This window comes from Eschrichtius robustus, chromosome 5 (genome assembly GCF_028021215.1).
Source record: "Eschrichtius robustus isolate mEscRob2 chromosome 5, mEscRob2.pri, whole genome shotgun sequence".
Taxonomy (NCBI): Eukaryota; Metazoa; Chordata; class Mammalia; order Artiodactyla; family Eschrichtiidae; genus Eschrichtius; species Eschrichtius robustus.
Genome location: NC_090828.1, coordinates 122762742 through 122778758, shown reverse-complemented (window position 1 = coordinate 122778758; position 16017 = coordinate 122762742). Strand labels below are relative to the sequence as shown.

At 34.6% G+C, this 16017-nt stretch overlaps 1 protein-coding gene and 1 non-coding gene across 7 annotated transcripts in view; one reads left to right on the top strand and one right to left on the bottom strand.

Annotated features, from left to right (window-relative positions):
* ZRANB3 (zinc finger RANBP2-type containing 3) overlaps positions 1-16017 on the bottom strand; it is a 280181-nt gene that overhangs the window by 130772 nt on the left and 133392 nt on the right. For all 6 annotated transcript variants that reach the window (XM_068545216.1, XM_068545215.1, XM_068545218.1 and 3 more), the window contains 2 exons: positions 6487-6665; positions 3653-3884 (listed from right to left, as the gene is read on the bottom strand). In XM_068545216.1, the coding sequence (XP_068401317.1) occupies positions 3653-3884; positions 6487-6665 (411 nt within the window). The remainder of the gene's footprint in view (positions 1-3652; positions 3885-6486; positions 6666-16017) is intronic.
* On the top strand, positions 10825-10937 carry LOC137765525 (small nucleolar RNA SNORA67). The gene has a single exon (XR_011074178.1). It is a non-coding gene; the product is annotated as a small nucleolar RNA SNORA67 (small nucleolar RNA).

The window sequence follows — 16017 nt, the reverse complement described above, 5'->3', positions numbered from 1 at the left end:
GAAGACCCAACGCAGATATAAATAAACAAACAAACAAATAAATATTAAAAAAAATAAGTACCTCGATCACCACTATCCAATTCTGGAACATTTTTATCACTCCAAAAATAAAATCTATACCCATTACTAGCCATTTCCCATTCCCCCTCTCTTCCAGTCTTGGCAACCACTAATATATTTCCATCTCCAAGAATTTCCCTATTTTGGAGATTTCATAGAAATAGAACCAAAAAATATGTAGCCTTTGTGTCTGGCTTTCACTTAGCATAATGTCTTCAAGGTTCACCCATGTTGTAGAGTATATTAGTATTTACTCCTTTTATGGCTGCATTTTGTTTATCCATTCAGCAGTTATGGACAACGGCTTTTTTCCACTTTTGGGATATCATGAATAATGCTACTATGAACAGCTGTATATTCAATTCTCTTGGGTATATACCTAGGAATGGAATTGCTAGGTACTATAGTAATTTGATTTTTAATTTATTAAGGAACTGTCAAAGTGTTTTCCAAAGTGGCTTTGTTGCTTTACATCCTTTTTATATGACAACATACTCCTAAATAACAAATTGTTCAAAAAAGAAATCACAAGGGAAATTATTTAGAAATTAGATAAGACTTTGCAATAAATGAAACTGAGGAGATAACATATCAAAAATGAGATGCGATGAAAGCAGTGCTTAGAGGAAAATTTATATCTGTATATGTCTGTATTAAAAAAGAAGAATGCTCTCAAATTAATAATCTAATTTTTAACCTTAAGACACTGGAAAGAAGAGCAAACTATACCCAAAACAAACAGAAGAAATAATATAACAAAGATTAGAATGGAAATGAACAAAATAGAGAATGGAAAACAACAGAGAAATAAATCAATGAGACCACAAGTTGGTTCTTGGAGAGATCAACAAAATTGACAAAGCTTTAGCTCCAACGACCGAGAAAAAAAGAGAGATGGCTCAAACTACTAAAATCAGGAATGAAAGAGGGGACATCACTATCAACCTCACAGAAATACAAAAAATTATAAGGGAATTCTAAGAACAACAGTATGCCAATATATTAGATAACTTAGATGAAATGAACAAATTCCTAAAAAGACACAAAGTACCAAAACTGACTCAAAAAGAAACAATCTGAATGGACATTATTCAATGAAGAGAATGAGTTGTTAACCTAAATCGACTCACAAAGAAACGTTCAGGCCCATATAGCTTCACCATCGAATTCACCAAATATTTAAAAAAGAAGTAATACCAATGTTTTGCAAACTCTTCTAAAAAATAGAAGATGAAGGAACACTTTCCATCTCATTCTTTGAGGCCAGTATTACCTTAATAACAAAACTGGACCAAGATATAATTTTAAAAAACTACAAATCAATATCTCTTATGAATATACACAATAATCATCAACAAAATATTAGCAGACTGAATCTAGCAACATATGAAAGGATTATATATCATGACCAAGTGAGATTTATCTTAGAATGCAAGGTTGGTTTAACATCTGAAAATCAATGATTATAATACACCCTATCAAAAGAATAAAGGACAAAAAAAAATATGAGTACCTCAATAAATGCAGAAAAAGCATTTGACAAACTCAATATCCTTTCATGATTAAACACTCAATAAACAAGAGGTAGAAAGGAACTTAACTGATAAAGGAAATTTACAAAAAACCACAGGTAATACTTAAAGGTGAAAGACTGAGGGCTTTCCTCCTAAGATTAGGAACAAAATAAAGATGCCCATACTTGCCATTTCCATTCAAAATTGTACTGGAAGTTCTAGCCAGGGCAATTAAGCAACGTATGTATGATCCTGTCTACAGAAAATCCTAAGGAGTCCACTAAAAACTATTAGAAATAAATGAGTTCAGCAAGGTTTCAGGATACATGATCAATACATAAAAATCAATTGTATTTCTACACTTGCAATGAACATTCTACAAATGAAATTAAGAAAACAATTCTATTGACAACAGTATCAAAAAGAATAAAATATTTAACAAAAGAAGCATAGGACTTATCCTGTTAAAACTACAAAGCACTGTTGGAAAACAATTAAATCCTAAATAAACTGAAAGATATCTCATGTTCATGGATTTGAAGACTTAATACTGTTATGTTAACATGGCAATACACTCCAAAGTGATCTGCAGGTTCAACACAATACCTATGAAAATCTAAGCTGGATTCTCTGCAAAAAATGCCAAGTTCTACAAAAAAAAAATCATACGGAAATTCAAGGGACCCAGAATATCCAAAATCATCTTGAAAAAGAAAAACAAAGTTGGGGGACTCATACCAGTTTCAGAACTCCTAATTTAGAACTTGTAATTTTATAGTTTTTTCTTAAAGAGTCCCAAACATCCCCAATTTGTATAACCATCGTGATCCACAAAACCAGGAATTACCCTTGCTTTGAACAGTGGCTATCCTGGGTGAGGAGTGAAGGTACTGGCATGTAATCACAAGGGGCACAAGGGCCACTACTGTATTGTCAGTGCTCTCTTTCTTACGGTAGGTAATCAGTAGGTGAGTATTCATCTTACTACTATCATTTAAAATATATATATCTTTTATATATTCTCCTTCTTAAATGATACATTTTATGTATTTTTTATTAAGACATAATAAACCCCATTATTCAGTGACATAACTTTGGAACGTAAGTAAATTACCTGGGGTCCACTCTCCCACTTCCAGTGAGTATCCAGAGCAAAAATATAAAAGGTAAAATTGAGAATTTTACCATCACAGTCTATGTACTGTTATGTGTATTTCAGAAGACTCCCAGGGAGGAGAACAAAAGCAGAGCCTTGGTAATACTAGTAGAGATGCGATGCAATAGCTGTTTCTCAGGCTTGGCTTAAGAATCAAAAATAACAATGGACACCCTTAGTTGAGTGCTTACTATGGCACAGGACAAGGTACTTTCGAAGCAATATTTTCTTTATTTCTTACAACAACCCTACCAGACAATAGGCTCATATTTTTTTTCTATGACTAAGTGTACCTTAATAGACAGTGCTTCCCTAGGCTACACTGACCTTAGAGTGTTTCACCCTTCATTTCTTCCTCTCAGCCTTCCATACCCCATCTGCCTCTTAGAGTTGTAAAAGCTAAATAGGGAATCAAACAAATGCCTTATCCCTCCATTCAAAGTGGATACCCTATCTGGTCTTCATATAAGTTCTATTTTCGTCTACCTTCCGAAATGTGGATTTTGAAGCAAAAGAGGAACAGAGAGAAATTATGTAACACAGTATAAAAGATACAAAGTAGATTCAACACCAGTCATAAGGAGCTTATAATGTAAAATAGACTAGATAAATGAAAATTGAGACCATAGAAGAACCATAAGAACACAAGTGTGAAGAATATTACAAATGTGTACTAAATATGAAAATCTTATAATAAAGGTAAAAACTATTTTTTATATATACCTACAAGCACAGCTATGGTTCACATGTAAACAGATAAAAACAGTCATGGTAAAAGATATATTTAACTATACATAGATATCTAGAATTTCCCAATGTGCTCTTACGGCATTTGAGGCATCTAATTTAAAATTAAGAACTGTAAAAAACAGTGATTGATTCAATTCTTTTTTGAAAGCCCAAAGTATAAGGATTTTAATACCTCTTCAGGTCTTCCCAGTGCTGGAGTTCCTGTAAGAAGAATGGCTCGTTTGGCTTTCTGTACTACTGGCAATAAAATCCTGCTGCGAGTTGCATTTCTGGACTTCATGTAGTGTGATTCATCTACAATAACTACTTTGAAGTTCTGATTATCCAGTACATCTATCAAAGTCTCCGCATCTGTGGTTAAAAGACCATAACCCAGAACTGTCACTTTGCTGGTCGATATTCTCCTAGAAAAGAAAATCCATGTACTTTAAAAATATTTTAGTAACCAATTTATCATAAAAAAATACATTTCTTTGGGAAGAAATACAGGGGAGAAATAAGAGGAAACATCAGAAGAGATGGTACTACCGCTGAAACCCAGTATCTCTTAAGATTTTACCGTCTTCAAATATGACAAATCAGAATCCAAATTTAAAATTTGGTTAACAAAACCAAATTTTTTGTTAAATGGTCTTTGGAATATTTTGACATCCAGGTAGCCACATTTTACTAGGATAAGTACATTACATTCTGAGAATATTTGCTTCCATGCATATAGAATCATGCATAAAAAAGAGTAGATACTCAAAGATTAGTAAACTATTCAATGAAGCCTTCCCACAAACAGGATAGCAGTGTTTTTCAGCTGAGGTGCTATTGTGATTTCGAGCAAGATGATACTTAGTATTACAGGTCTGTCCAGAACACTTCAGGGCATTTCACATTCTTGAACCCTCCCATTAAAGGCCAATAGAGTCCTTATCACTTTGATAACAAGTGAGGCCCTGGCCCTGGGGTGATAGAGTGTGGGGAAAAGAGGAGGAGGGTACCACCTCACACAGAGACACATTGGGCTAAAGTTATCTCTGATCTTTTGGACTATCTCTATAATTCACGTATCTATAATATTCTTTATCAAACTGTAATGAAATTATTCATTTATATATTTATTTCCCTTATTATATCATAAGATGGGCTGAGGACAGGAAATGTGTCTTCTTCATCTTTGTATGTACAGTGCTACGCTCCCAATGAGTTTGTAGAATGAAATAATTAGACAAATAAATGCATTAACAATAAAACATATCACTTTTGTGTTTTCTGTATCACCAGTGGAAAACACATGACAGTGTCAGTCTTCTGCAGTTCTCTACTCTCTAACAGAAAAGTCAGATCTCCTGAAGAGCCAGTACTAACATGCATTTTTTTTTCTTAAGGACAACTGCATTTAATTCCTGGATAAATCTACTTAATATAGAGTCTTAAGAATTTACTACTGTACTCAAATACCAGAAAAAGCTGCAGAAGAAAAGTTTAGGGTTAATATCACTAACTTAGATATACTAAGAGCAATATACAGAAGACAAGGGCTTCAAAGGTCACTGTAGCTGCTACCCTGCCACGTCTTGACTAGTGGACAGTCCAGGCATAACTGGCATGACAAAAGGAGGTATATGTATTTGCAGTAAATACATGTTGCCACATGTTGCTATATACCTAAAGCTGTTTTCTTTAAGCACCTGGAAGACATTGGGTAAGTTTTCCTGCCCTTAGCTAACGTCCTGCAGAAAAGTTACACTGTGGGGTTGCAGTACTATCAAACATATCCCAACTATTATTCAAATAAAAATACTAGCCACTCTTTAATCGCAGGAGTATATTTCCAAAATAACAATAAAAATTAGAAGACCTAAATGCTATTAAATATGATAGAGGAGAAATATTTTAAAAATACTTAAATTTAACTTTTAAAAAGGGATAGCCTACAGAAAGTGACTATAAAGGCCTTAATAAATTCTACATTCTCTAAATTCTTGTCTTAAATTTTATGCAGTTTTATTGTAAGAGAGAAAATTTATAATTATTGCATACATTTTATTTTGACCATGCAAATAGTGTCTAAATTTTCTTCGGCCCAGGAAGACATATTTCATTGAATTAGAGTTCCAAGGTTGAAAGAGAAAAAGGCTTCCATCTATTTTATCTGGGTCCCCCTTCCACATTCACAAAGGCCACCTTTATTTCTACAAACACTCTTTATGTTAACAATCTTAGAGAATACAATATAGTAGAATACTACCACACACGCGCAAAAAAATCTAAGTATTAACATTTATTTCTAGTAGATACATCGCTTTTTATTTGTGGATGAGAAATTGGTAATTTTGAACTTCTGAGAACATGATAATTTGCATGATTCACCCAGAAACTCAGTGTAATAAATTATTAATATTCAAATTGATTGGTTTATTCAAATTGATTGGTTTTTTCCAATGGCTAGAAAACAAAAGGAGAAAAATATAGTAGCTATACTATGATTGATTTTTAGAGTAAGGACTTCAAATAATCACAAAACAAATATTTTCAATACAGAAAATATTAAAATTATAAATTAAAATAATAAAAAAGTAAAATTGCCTAACATTACTTTTCAGTTATACATAAAACTTGCATACTAACAACTTAGAAAGCAAAACCAGCCATAGTTGCTGATAATAAAAGCTCAAAATCTTCAAGTTAATCCTTGAAAAGTTGTAAAATTTGTTTTTCAACCCTAAAATAGTCTGCTTAAAGTAAATTTAAGGTATATACAGCATAGGTATATTCATATATTTTTAAAGCATGTATACTTTACATTTACTTTAAAATATACCATAAAGGAGCTTATGACATCAAATACACAGTTGGGTTTTAGATAAATAATTCATATTTTAAAGTGTAAAATAAAATTCGCCATATTGCTCTCTTCATTCTAAATACTGTGACAATCTCAGTCCAAACATGGCTATATGCTAAATACACACAGGAGTGCTTTTCTTTTCTTAAAGATTAAAAAGTTGTTCTTACCCAACATCAGTTTTATTCTGGATAACATTGATTTCTTCTGGACCCAGCTCTGGGATCCATTTCTCTATTTCTTCTGTCCAAGGGTACCTCAGAGATGAAGGGACCACTATTAAAAGAGGCCATTCCTCCTTATAGAAGTAAGCGATGCCAATTGCCTGAATTGTCTTTCCTAGACCCATCTAAATTAAAAATAAATAAATGATAAAATATTTTGAAAGAAAATGTTTATCAAATATTTTATTTAAAAGTATTATCAAAATAATTTTCCAATGTAAAATCATCTGGATTACATAGTTAATAAAGAGCTCAAGATTATCATGACATTTAAAATTTATTAAGAAAATTATATTATTTTCAAGTCATTTGTGATTGAACTTAGAGACAAAAGGACCACTAATTTAAAATATTAGTTACACTAGTTTCAAACAACAAGGTTCTACTGTATAGCACAGGGAACTATATTCAATATCCTATAATAAACTGTAATGGAAGAAAATATAAAAAGAATATATATATATGTAACTGAATCACTTTGCTATATAGCAGAAATTAACACAACACTGTAAGTCAACTATACTTCAATTTCAAATATCAAAAAAATTAGTTATACTGATTTCATACAACTTAATTTTACAAAGATGTATGTGACCATGTATAATTCTCCTCTTGGAGAACACAAGAGTAAATACTTTACCTATACAGCACAATATCATGTAACTTTAAAGTTAGAATAAGTCCTAAATCATGCACATTTTACAACAGAAGTAAGTACAGAGAGGTTAAATTATTTGTTGAAGTTCACAGTTAACTGGATGAAAAAGTAGTATGAAAGCCCACATCACTGCTGTCTCGATTGTTTTTACAGTTATATCACACTGCCCGATCTCTAAGCTGTCCCCATTTAAAAACTGGTTACTAAATGAATGTCTATAGTGGTTTTGTTCATAATAGCCAGAAACTGGAGACAACCCAGACGTGCTTCAACTGGTGCATGAATAAAAATTGTGGTAAATCTATACAGTGCAATACCATTTAGCAATAAAAAAGGAATAAAACTGATACAGACAATCTTATTTACAAAGCAGAAATAGAGACACAGACGTAGAGAACAAACGTATGGATACCAAGAGGGAAGGCGGGGGGGGGGGTGGGATGAATTGGGAGATTGGGATTAACATACATGCACTACTGATACTATGTATAAAATAGAGAACTTCCCTGGTGGCACAGTGGTTAAGAATCTGCCTGCCAATGCAGGGGACACGGGTTCGATACTTGGTCCGGAAAGATCCCACATGCCATGGTGCAACTAAGCCCGTGTGCCACTACTGAGCCTGCGCTCTAGAGCTCGTAAGCCACAACTACTGAGCCCACGTGCCACAACTACTGAAGCCAGCATGCCTAGAGCCCGTGCTCTGCAACAAAGAGAAGCCACTGCAATGAGAAGCCCACGCTCCACCACAGAGTAACCCCCGCTTGCTGCAACTAGAGAAAGCCTGCGTGCAGCAATGAAGACCCAACACAGCCAAAAATAAATAAAATAAAATAAATAAATAAATAGTGTTTGTTCCTTTTAAAAAATAAAATACAATAGATAACTAATGAGAACCTACTGTATAACACAGGGAACTCTACTCAATGCTCTGTGGTGACCTAAATGAGAAGGAAATCCAAAAAAGAGGGGATATATGTATACATATAGCTGATTCACTTGGCTGTACAGTATAAACTAACACAATATTGTAAAGCAACTATACTCTAATAAAAAAAAAAATCTCAAATGCATTTTGCTAAGTGAAAGAAGTCAGACCCCAAAACTAGGTACTACATTATTCCATTTTTATGTCATTCTGGAAAAGACGAAACAACAGGTACAGAAAGCACACCAGGGGCTGTGGGGTGGGAGGAGGACAGCAGCATGCGAGAAGATTTGGGGACTGACTGAACCGTTCTGTATCTTGTGGTGGCAGTTACATGCCTGCATTGGGCAGAACTCATGGAATTGTACACTAAGAAAGGTGAATTTAGGAGGGAGGGATAAATTAGGAGTTTGGGAGTAGCAGATACACACTACTACATATAAAACAGATAAACAACAAGGACCTATTGTATAGCACAGGGAACTATATTCAATATTTTATAATAACCTATAATGGAAAAGAATCTGAAAAAGAATGGATATATACATATACATAGGTATATGTACAACTGAATCACTTTGCTGTGTGCATGAAACTAACACAACATTGTAAATCAACCATACTTCAATTAAAAAAAAAGTGAATTTATCTAAAAGGGTGAATTATACCTCAATAATCCTGACTTTCAAAAAAAGTAGTTACTATTATGAACCACGAGAAAGACTAAAAGACATAGACCCTGCTTACCAGACTATTCAAGGAGAAAAAAAGACAGAAACATAAAACAATTTAAAATAAGTTTTAAATGCTGAGTGAAATGAAAGAAGAAAAGAGAAAAATAAAGTTGTGGACTTTTAGCAAGCTTCCATTATGGAAACATGGTAAATGGAATGCAGGAAGTGATTCTGTTTCTGACCTGGCATATAGTAAGTGCTCAGACATTATTTGAAGGTATGAGTGAATGGATGACTAAATAAAAATCAAGGACTTTAAATTCTCTGGGACAGGCAAGACCAAAGCACAGGAAAGTTGTTTACGATTTTTCACAAAAGGGAGGAAGGTAACTGAAAAGTTTTTAGTCCAAGAGCAATTATATTTTTAGTTACCATTTCAAAGTTTTGAGGCATAACATTCAAGTACAGAGTCAAAACAAAGTCTAAAAGCTTTCAGCGTTGAAACAAGATGCAGGTGAAGATAAAACATTTTTTCTACCTAGTATTTTAAGAGTAAAATTGAGGATAAGTTAGGCAGGGCTTGGTAACAGGTTAAGGTAACTTAGGAACGGACACACACATGCACACACACATACACAAAGCACCCTACATATTTTATTATAAAATTAAATAATTTAACACCTTAATATTCTATATCTCTTTCCAAGAAGTAGCACACAACCCAACCTTTAGGCCTACAGAGTCAAATTTAAGATTCACCTAGTGGTAAATCTTAGCCCTAAGAGAAAAGAACAAGCTTTCATATAACTTAGTTTTGTAAATCCGAACCAAAGAGTAATTATGCACCAATGTAGAGTATAATGACTGATATGTTTCCTTGTCCTCAAAACCTGCCAATCCTCAGAGCTGAAACCACTTAAACAAAATTCTGGGACCAAGTTAGTTCCAAGGCAGTAGAAATTTAAGAATTACAGATCATCACCTGGCTTGAGATCATTAGTGCTGCTTCTTTCCTGCAACAACTCTGACCATGAGCACAGTTCCAGGAACTGAGCCACGGCCTTATTCTGTGTGTGTGGACCATACCACGAACCTGCGCCCTAGTTGTGAGTCCCTGGTTTTGCTTCCTTCCATGGTTTCATCACTCATTTTCCTAATTTCAATTTCTCTAGACATAGGGGTCTGTTTTGCTTCCCTAATATCCTGGGAAATAGGATTCTTTCTCTGGGACTCAGATCCTATCACCAGGTCCTCACCTTTTGCTTGTCGCTAAATTTACTTAGTGCCAATCACCTGCCTACCTGGACTTTGGTGCACTTCACTTAGTGTGACTAACAGTGTTCTGTGTTGGCCTGCCAGGCACCCACTGATGAACCAGTTTCCAAAATTTCCTAATATTGTCTGCTACTGAGATCAAGGATGTTGGTCTTTCCAGATACTATAAAACTCTTATCAGAGGAAAACACAGGCAGGACACTCTTTGACATAAACTGCAGCAGTATTTTTTTGGATCTGTCTCCTAGAGTAATGGAAACAAAAGCAAAAATAAATAAACGTGACCTGATTAAACTTAAAAGTTTTTGCACAGCAAAGGAAACCATAAACGAAACGAAAAGACAACCCACAGAATGGGAGAAAATATTTGCAAATGATGTGACCGACAAGGGATTAATTTCCAAAATATACAAACAGCTCATACAGCTCAATATCAAAAAAACAAACAACCAAATCAAAAAATGGGTGGAAGATCTAATTAGACATTTCTCCAAAGAAGACAAACAGATGGCCAACAGACACATGAAAAGATGCTCAACATCACTAATTATTGGAAAAACACAAATCAAAATTACAATGAGATATCACCTCACACTAGTCAGAAAGGCCATCACCAAAAAGTCTACAAATAGTAAATGCTAGAGAGGGTGTGGAGAAAAAAGAACCCTCCTACACTGCTGGTGGGAATATAAATTAGTGCAGCCACTATGGAAAACAGTATGGAGTCTCCTTTAAAAACTAAAAATAGCCTGCTAGTGCCCCTCTTCAGGAAAGTAGCAACTTGGAATAAAATCTGGCACGCCTCAGGTTTCTGGGGAGAGGGGATGTTTGTTTCCTTGCCTTCCTTTGGCTGCCTACATGTATGCTTAAGTCTCTTCTGGATAGACTTACGGTGTCCTCTCATTCATACACTGAAGCTGCCTTCTTTCTGGATGTAGGCCAGAGGCATCGATGTGCAGCAGGTTTCCTTAGTCATCAACTATGACCTCCCCACCAACAGGGAAAACTACATCCACAGAATCGGTCGAGGTGGACGTTTTGGCCGTAAGGGTGTGGCTATTAACTTGGTGACAGAAGAAGACAAGAGGACTCTTCGAGACATTGAGACCTTCTACAACACCTCCATTGAGGAGATGCCCCTCAGTGTTGCTGACCTCATCTGAGAGGGGCTGTCCTGCTACCTAGCCCCAGCCAGGGCTCAATCCTTGGGGGCGCTGAGGAGCAGCAGGAGGGGGGAGGGAAGGGAGTCAAGGGATGGACATCTTGTCATTTTTTTTTTTTCTTTGAATAAATGTCACTTTTTGAGGCAAAAAACAAACAAACAAAAAAACTAAAAATAGAGTTACCATGTGACGCAGCAATCTCACTCCACGGCATATAACTGGAGAAAACTCTAATTCAAAACTATACATGCACGGCGATGTTCACAGCAGCACTAAACCCAGTAAAAAAAAACCAAGCCAGTCTCCTTTCCTTGTTTTCTCAAGCCATTTTCATACCTGCTTAGGAGCCTAGTCTGCTCTCCCTGGAAAGCAGTATGTGAGTAAATAAACTTTTTCACATCCTATTGACATCTCTGTGGCATCATCATGCTGGACATCTGAACCAAATTTTGGGTGAAAGAGTCCATTCTGCCTCTTTAGGGTGACAACAGCCAAGGAAAGCCATTCCTCAGTATACATCAATAAGCAGGCATTATGAGCTAAATGAAAAGTTTTCCTTGAGTTTTGTTAGCTTGAATGAAAAATCTCAGAATCTGATTAACTTGGAATCACTGAAAACAATGAATTTCTGAATCTGCATACCTGATTCAGGTATCTGAATTATCTGAAGATAATACCCTACCCTGGTTGGAGAATTCACCTAAAAAATGAAATTCCAATCAGTTTTTATCTAGTTATTTTTCATGGTAACAACCCCAAATCTTTTATTCATCACCTCTTTGTTAAAAGATCATGTAGTTAAATGACTAATGGTGATTTCTACAAATTAGAAAGATAATCAGTTGCTAATGTTCTTAGGTATTTATTTTTTAAATATTTGCTGTTGATTGTTCCGTTTTTGGGCACCATCAGTAGAAGACAAAGTTTGATAGGACAAACTCAAACAAAACATGATTCCAAATTAAAAAATAAAAGTATATTAGTGTAATCTCATGTTCCCATTAAGGAAAGAAATTATACATAGCATAGAATAGCTGAGTTCCAGATAAAATTTATCAATAGGAAAATAATTGGCTGAAACTACTTTTACCCTAGAAATAAACTTTTTAATTATGTACGTATAGGTGGTTCAAAGCTCTGAGCTCTAACTACCACAGAATTTGTTAAAGTGGAACCATCCAGTGTTTCATAATGATTAAGCCTAAATCACCTATTTGGAACAAAAGCCTTGACTCAGTAATAATACAACTGTTTAGGTAACTACATAGGAAGAATTAAAAAGAATACATTAACTTCAAGAGAACATTTTTTCAATATTTTCAAAATAATGAATCACTATTTTACTGAGGAGAACAATTTTTGGTTTTCTAAATGTCTTTTTCCATAAAATTATTAAGAGCAACTAAATAACAATGATCCTAACTGACACCCTGAATTTCAGTTTCAATTTTTTGTATGGTGATGGCTTTTATACAGCAATTGTATACAAAAGATGCCTGCTGATTGAAAATTTTTTGAAACTAGAAAATTTCGCCAATTTTACAGTTATAAGCAGCTTGTGGACTGTCTTTAGAATAGGTGGCCTATTTGTTCTAGAAGATACCCCTTTGGAGGACTTCTAAGGTATGTAGGTTTTAAATCTTAATGAGGAACTAAATTAAGTAAAGAAACCCACATAGAAAAATGTTAGACTGAAATCCTATGTTCTATTATTTATTATTGTTAAGGAAGTGTATGTTTTAGCAGAAATATTTAAATGTTCTTAATTTTCTTTCCTATATAGAGGTTTAGATGGTATATCTGAAAATTATTGTTTATTCTTAAAGGGGAGAGTGAGGGAGTGTGTGTGTGTGTGTGTGTGTGTGTGTGTGTTCATTCATGTGCTCTTGTCTCACAGGGGACAGGAGCAGGAAATAGACCACAGGAATATGGACATACAGGCCCGATCTTCTCTTTAGTCAAGAATGAAGAGGCTACGCTTTGCTGTCACACTTCCCTGATGGTCTGGCTCTTCCTCATGGATTGAAGCAAGATTTCCCCCGAAGGAAATACGCTAGGATCATGTGAGGCTGGAAAGGAAGTGGGCCTTAGAGGGCAGCAGGACAGGGCAAAAATCTTCTCTCTCTAAAGACAAAGACACTGAGTTGAGGCTGAACCACTTGAGTGAACTCGAGTAGGCCTGTACTCCAAAGCACGGCTCATGAGGCCCATGAGAGGGATAGCAAAAAGTGAAGCAGTGAGAAGCCTCTGCAATGGACAGAGAGGCTGGATCTGAGCAAATGTGCTTTAAGAATACTATTTCTAGTATTAGCAGTTAACTGCTACACCCTTAATGTTGTAGTTTTATTCTAACCAAGTCTCTAGGAAAGTTTTATTAAAAGTCACAGCTTTACAAATGGGGTAAAGTATTATCAACAGATAAATCTGAGTGAAGGGTATAGGGATGTTCTTTGTACTATTCATATTCCCACAACTCTTCTGTAAAGATGAAATAACTTTCAAATCAAAAACTGGAAAAAGAAAAGTTACTGCTCTACAACCTATTATCAGTTGTGCTGAGAGGAAGGACAAGAGGGCTGTCCTATATTTTAAAAGGAGTGGCCAAGAAGAAATGCTTCTAAACTATTCCAGACAGTACTAAAAGGAGAAAAACTTCTAAATTCTCTTTAAATTATTTTAAAAAGTCAGCAACACATGGGTACTAAAACATGAAAGGCAGCACAAACGATAATCAAAGATCAATTTCACATGTGATTATTGAGAAAACACTTTGAGACTAAGAATATAGAATTCAGTAGACCTTTAATAGAATAAATAAATAAATATAGAATTCAGTAGACTTTTAATAAATAAATAAATAAATAAATAGAATAGAATAAATAAATAAATGACCAAGAGGAGTTCAAGTACAGGAATAAAAAAACTTTTCAGTGTAAGAAAGTCTGTCACTATAATTCACAACGTTAATAGATCAAAGGGAAAATGTCATATGATAATCCTTAGATGCTGAAAAGGCAACTAAAAAATTTGACTTTAATTCTTGATAAAACTCTTTATTATTAACTATTACTAAAAGGAAAATCTCTTCACATTAGAATAAAGTATATATCTCAACCAAAAAGGCTGTACCATGTTTAATGGAGAAAAAACATTCCCACTAATATCAGAAACAGGAGAAAGAAATGACAAATAATAAACATTAGAACAGATGGGCAAAAAGTATATTAGTTGCAAATAATGTGACCACATACATGGAAACCAAAAGAATTAATAAGAGAATGATTACTACTATTGGTAGTAATACCTAAGTATCACCTAAAGAATTTGGTAAGTGGCTACTTCCAAATTATTATGAAAAAAGTCTGGTCCTTCGAAGGAATATTCAAAACAGAGCAATGAAACAGAGGAGAATGTAGAAGCAAGGCAAAAATGGGAATTGAGCATGTGATAAAGGTGGCATTTTGGGGAAAAAAATGGTTTATTCAACTAATGATGTTAGGAAAATTAATTAATAAAGGAAACCAGAATATGTTGCCCCAAAATATTCCTCTCTGACATAAAAATTATTTTGAGCTGAAGGCAATTAAGAAGTAGTAAATGCAGAAAACAACTCCCTCCTTTCCACCTAAAGGCAGGAAATAAATTCTCCTTTTCCTGGAGACAGACTCTTATCAGTCAAGGAAGGCACCAGAGGAATCTACAAACAAACCTTGTTAAACTAACCCTTATCTTCCTAGTTACATTTTCATCATTTACTACTCCTAGCCCAAACCCCTTTGCCTTGTCAATTCTTCACAAATTTATTGTTTGATTGTCTAAAAGGTATAAAAACTTCCTGCTCTGGTCACTTCTTTGAGTCTTCATTCTCTTGTGATGGCTCTCATGTACATGAAAAAATTCAATATAATTTGTATGCTTTACTCCTGTTTATCTGTCTTTGTCAGTTTAATTTTCACACCCAGCCAGGGACCCTAAGAGGGTCAGGGAAAACTTTTTACTCCTCTACACTAACCACTTGGAAAAATAATAAAAGTAGGTCTTTGCCTCACCCCTCACTAGAAGACAATTTCCAGAAAGATCAAATATATATATACTGGGTCTTCCCTGGTGGTCCAGTGGTTAAGACTACATCCTTCCAATGCAGGGAGCGCGGGTTTGATGCCTGGTGGAGGAACTAGGATCCCACATGCCGCATGGCATGCGCCACCCCACCCCCCCAAAAAATATATATATACACACACTAAGAAGTAACACATAAAAGTGATAGAAAAAAGATGTGTAGAAATAAAAATAAAAACAAAGTAGACATTTAAATTCATTATATCAAATCCAAAAAGCATAAAGGAAAATACAAAGAGAACTAAGTGGAAACCAAAAAAAAACCAGAATTGTAATACAAATGACAAAAGGCCAAGTTCCTCAATTTATGAAAAGTTTCTACCAAAAAGGGAAAAAAAAAAAAAAAGGACAAACAATCCAATAGAAAAATGGAGAAAAGAACTGAACAACCCACTCACATATGTAAAGTATGTTCAACAACCATCAAAAGATGCCCAAGGTCACTCATACTTAGGGATGAAGAAATCAGAACTTTGAGAACCCATTTTTTCACCTACAGAATAAGATGAATAAAAACTAAAGATTTGATAACAGTGTTGGAGAAAGTTTGGAGAAATTTGCACTTCTACACTATTGTAGATATAAATAGTGATTTTACCATCCAGCAAGTCCAATACTTTGACTTTATTCAGGGATATACTTGCAGAGTATGCTGAATCA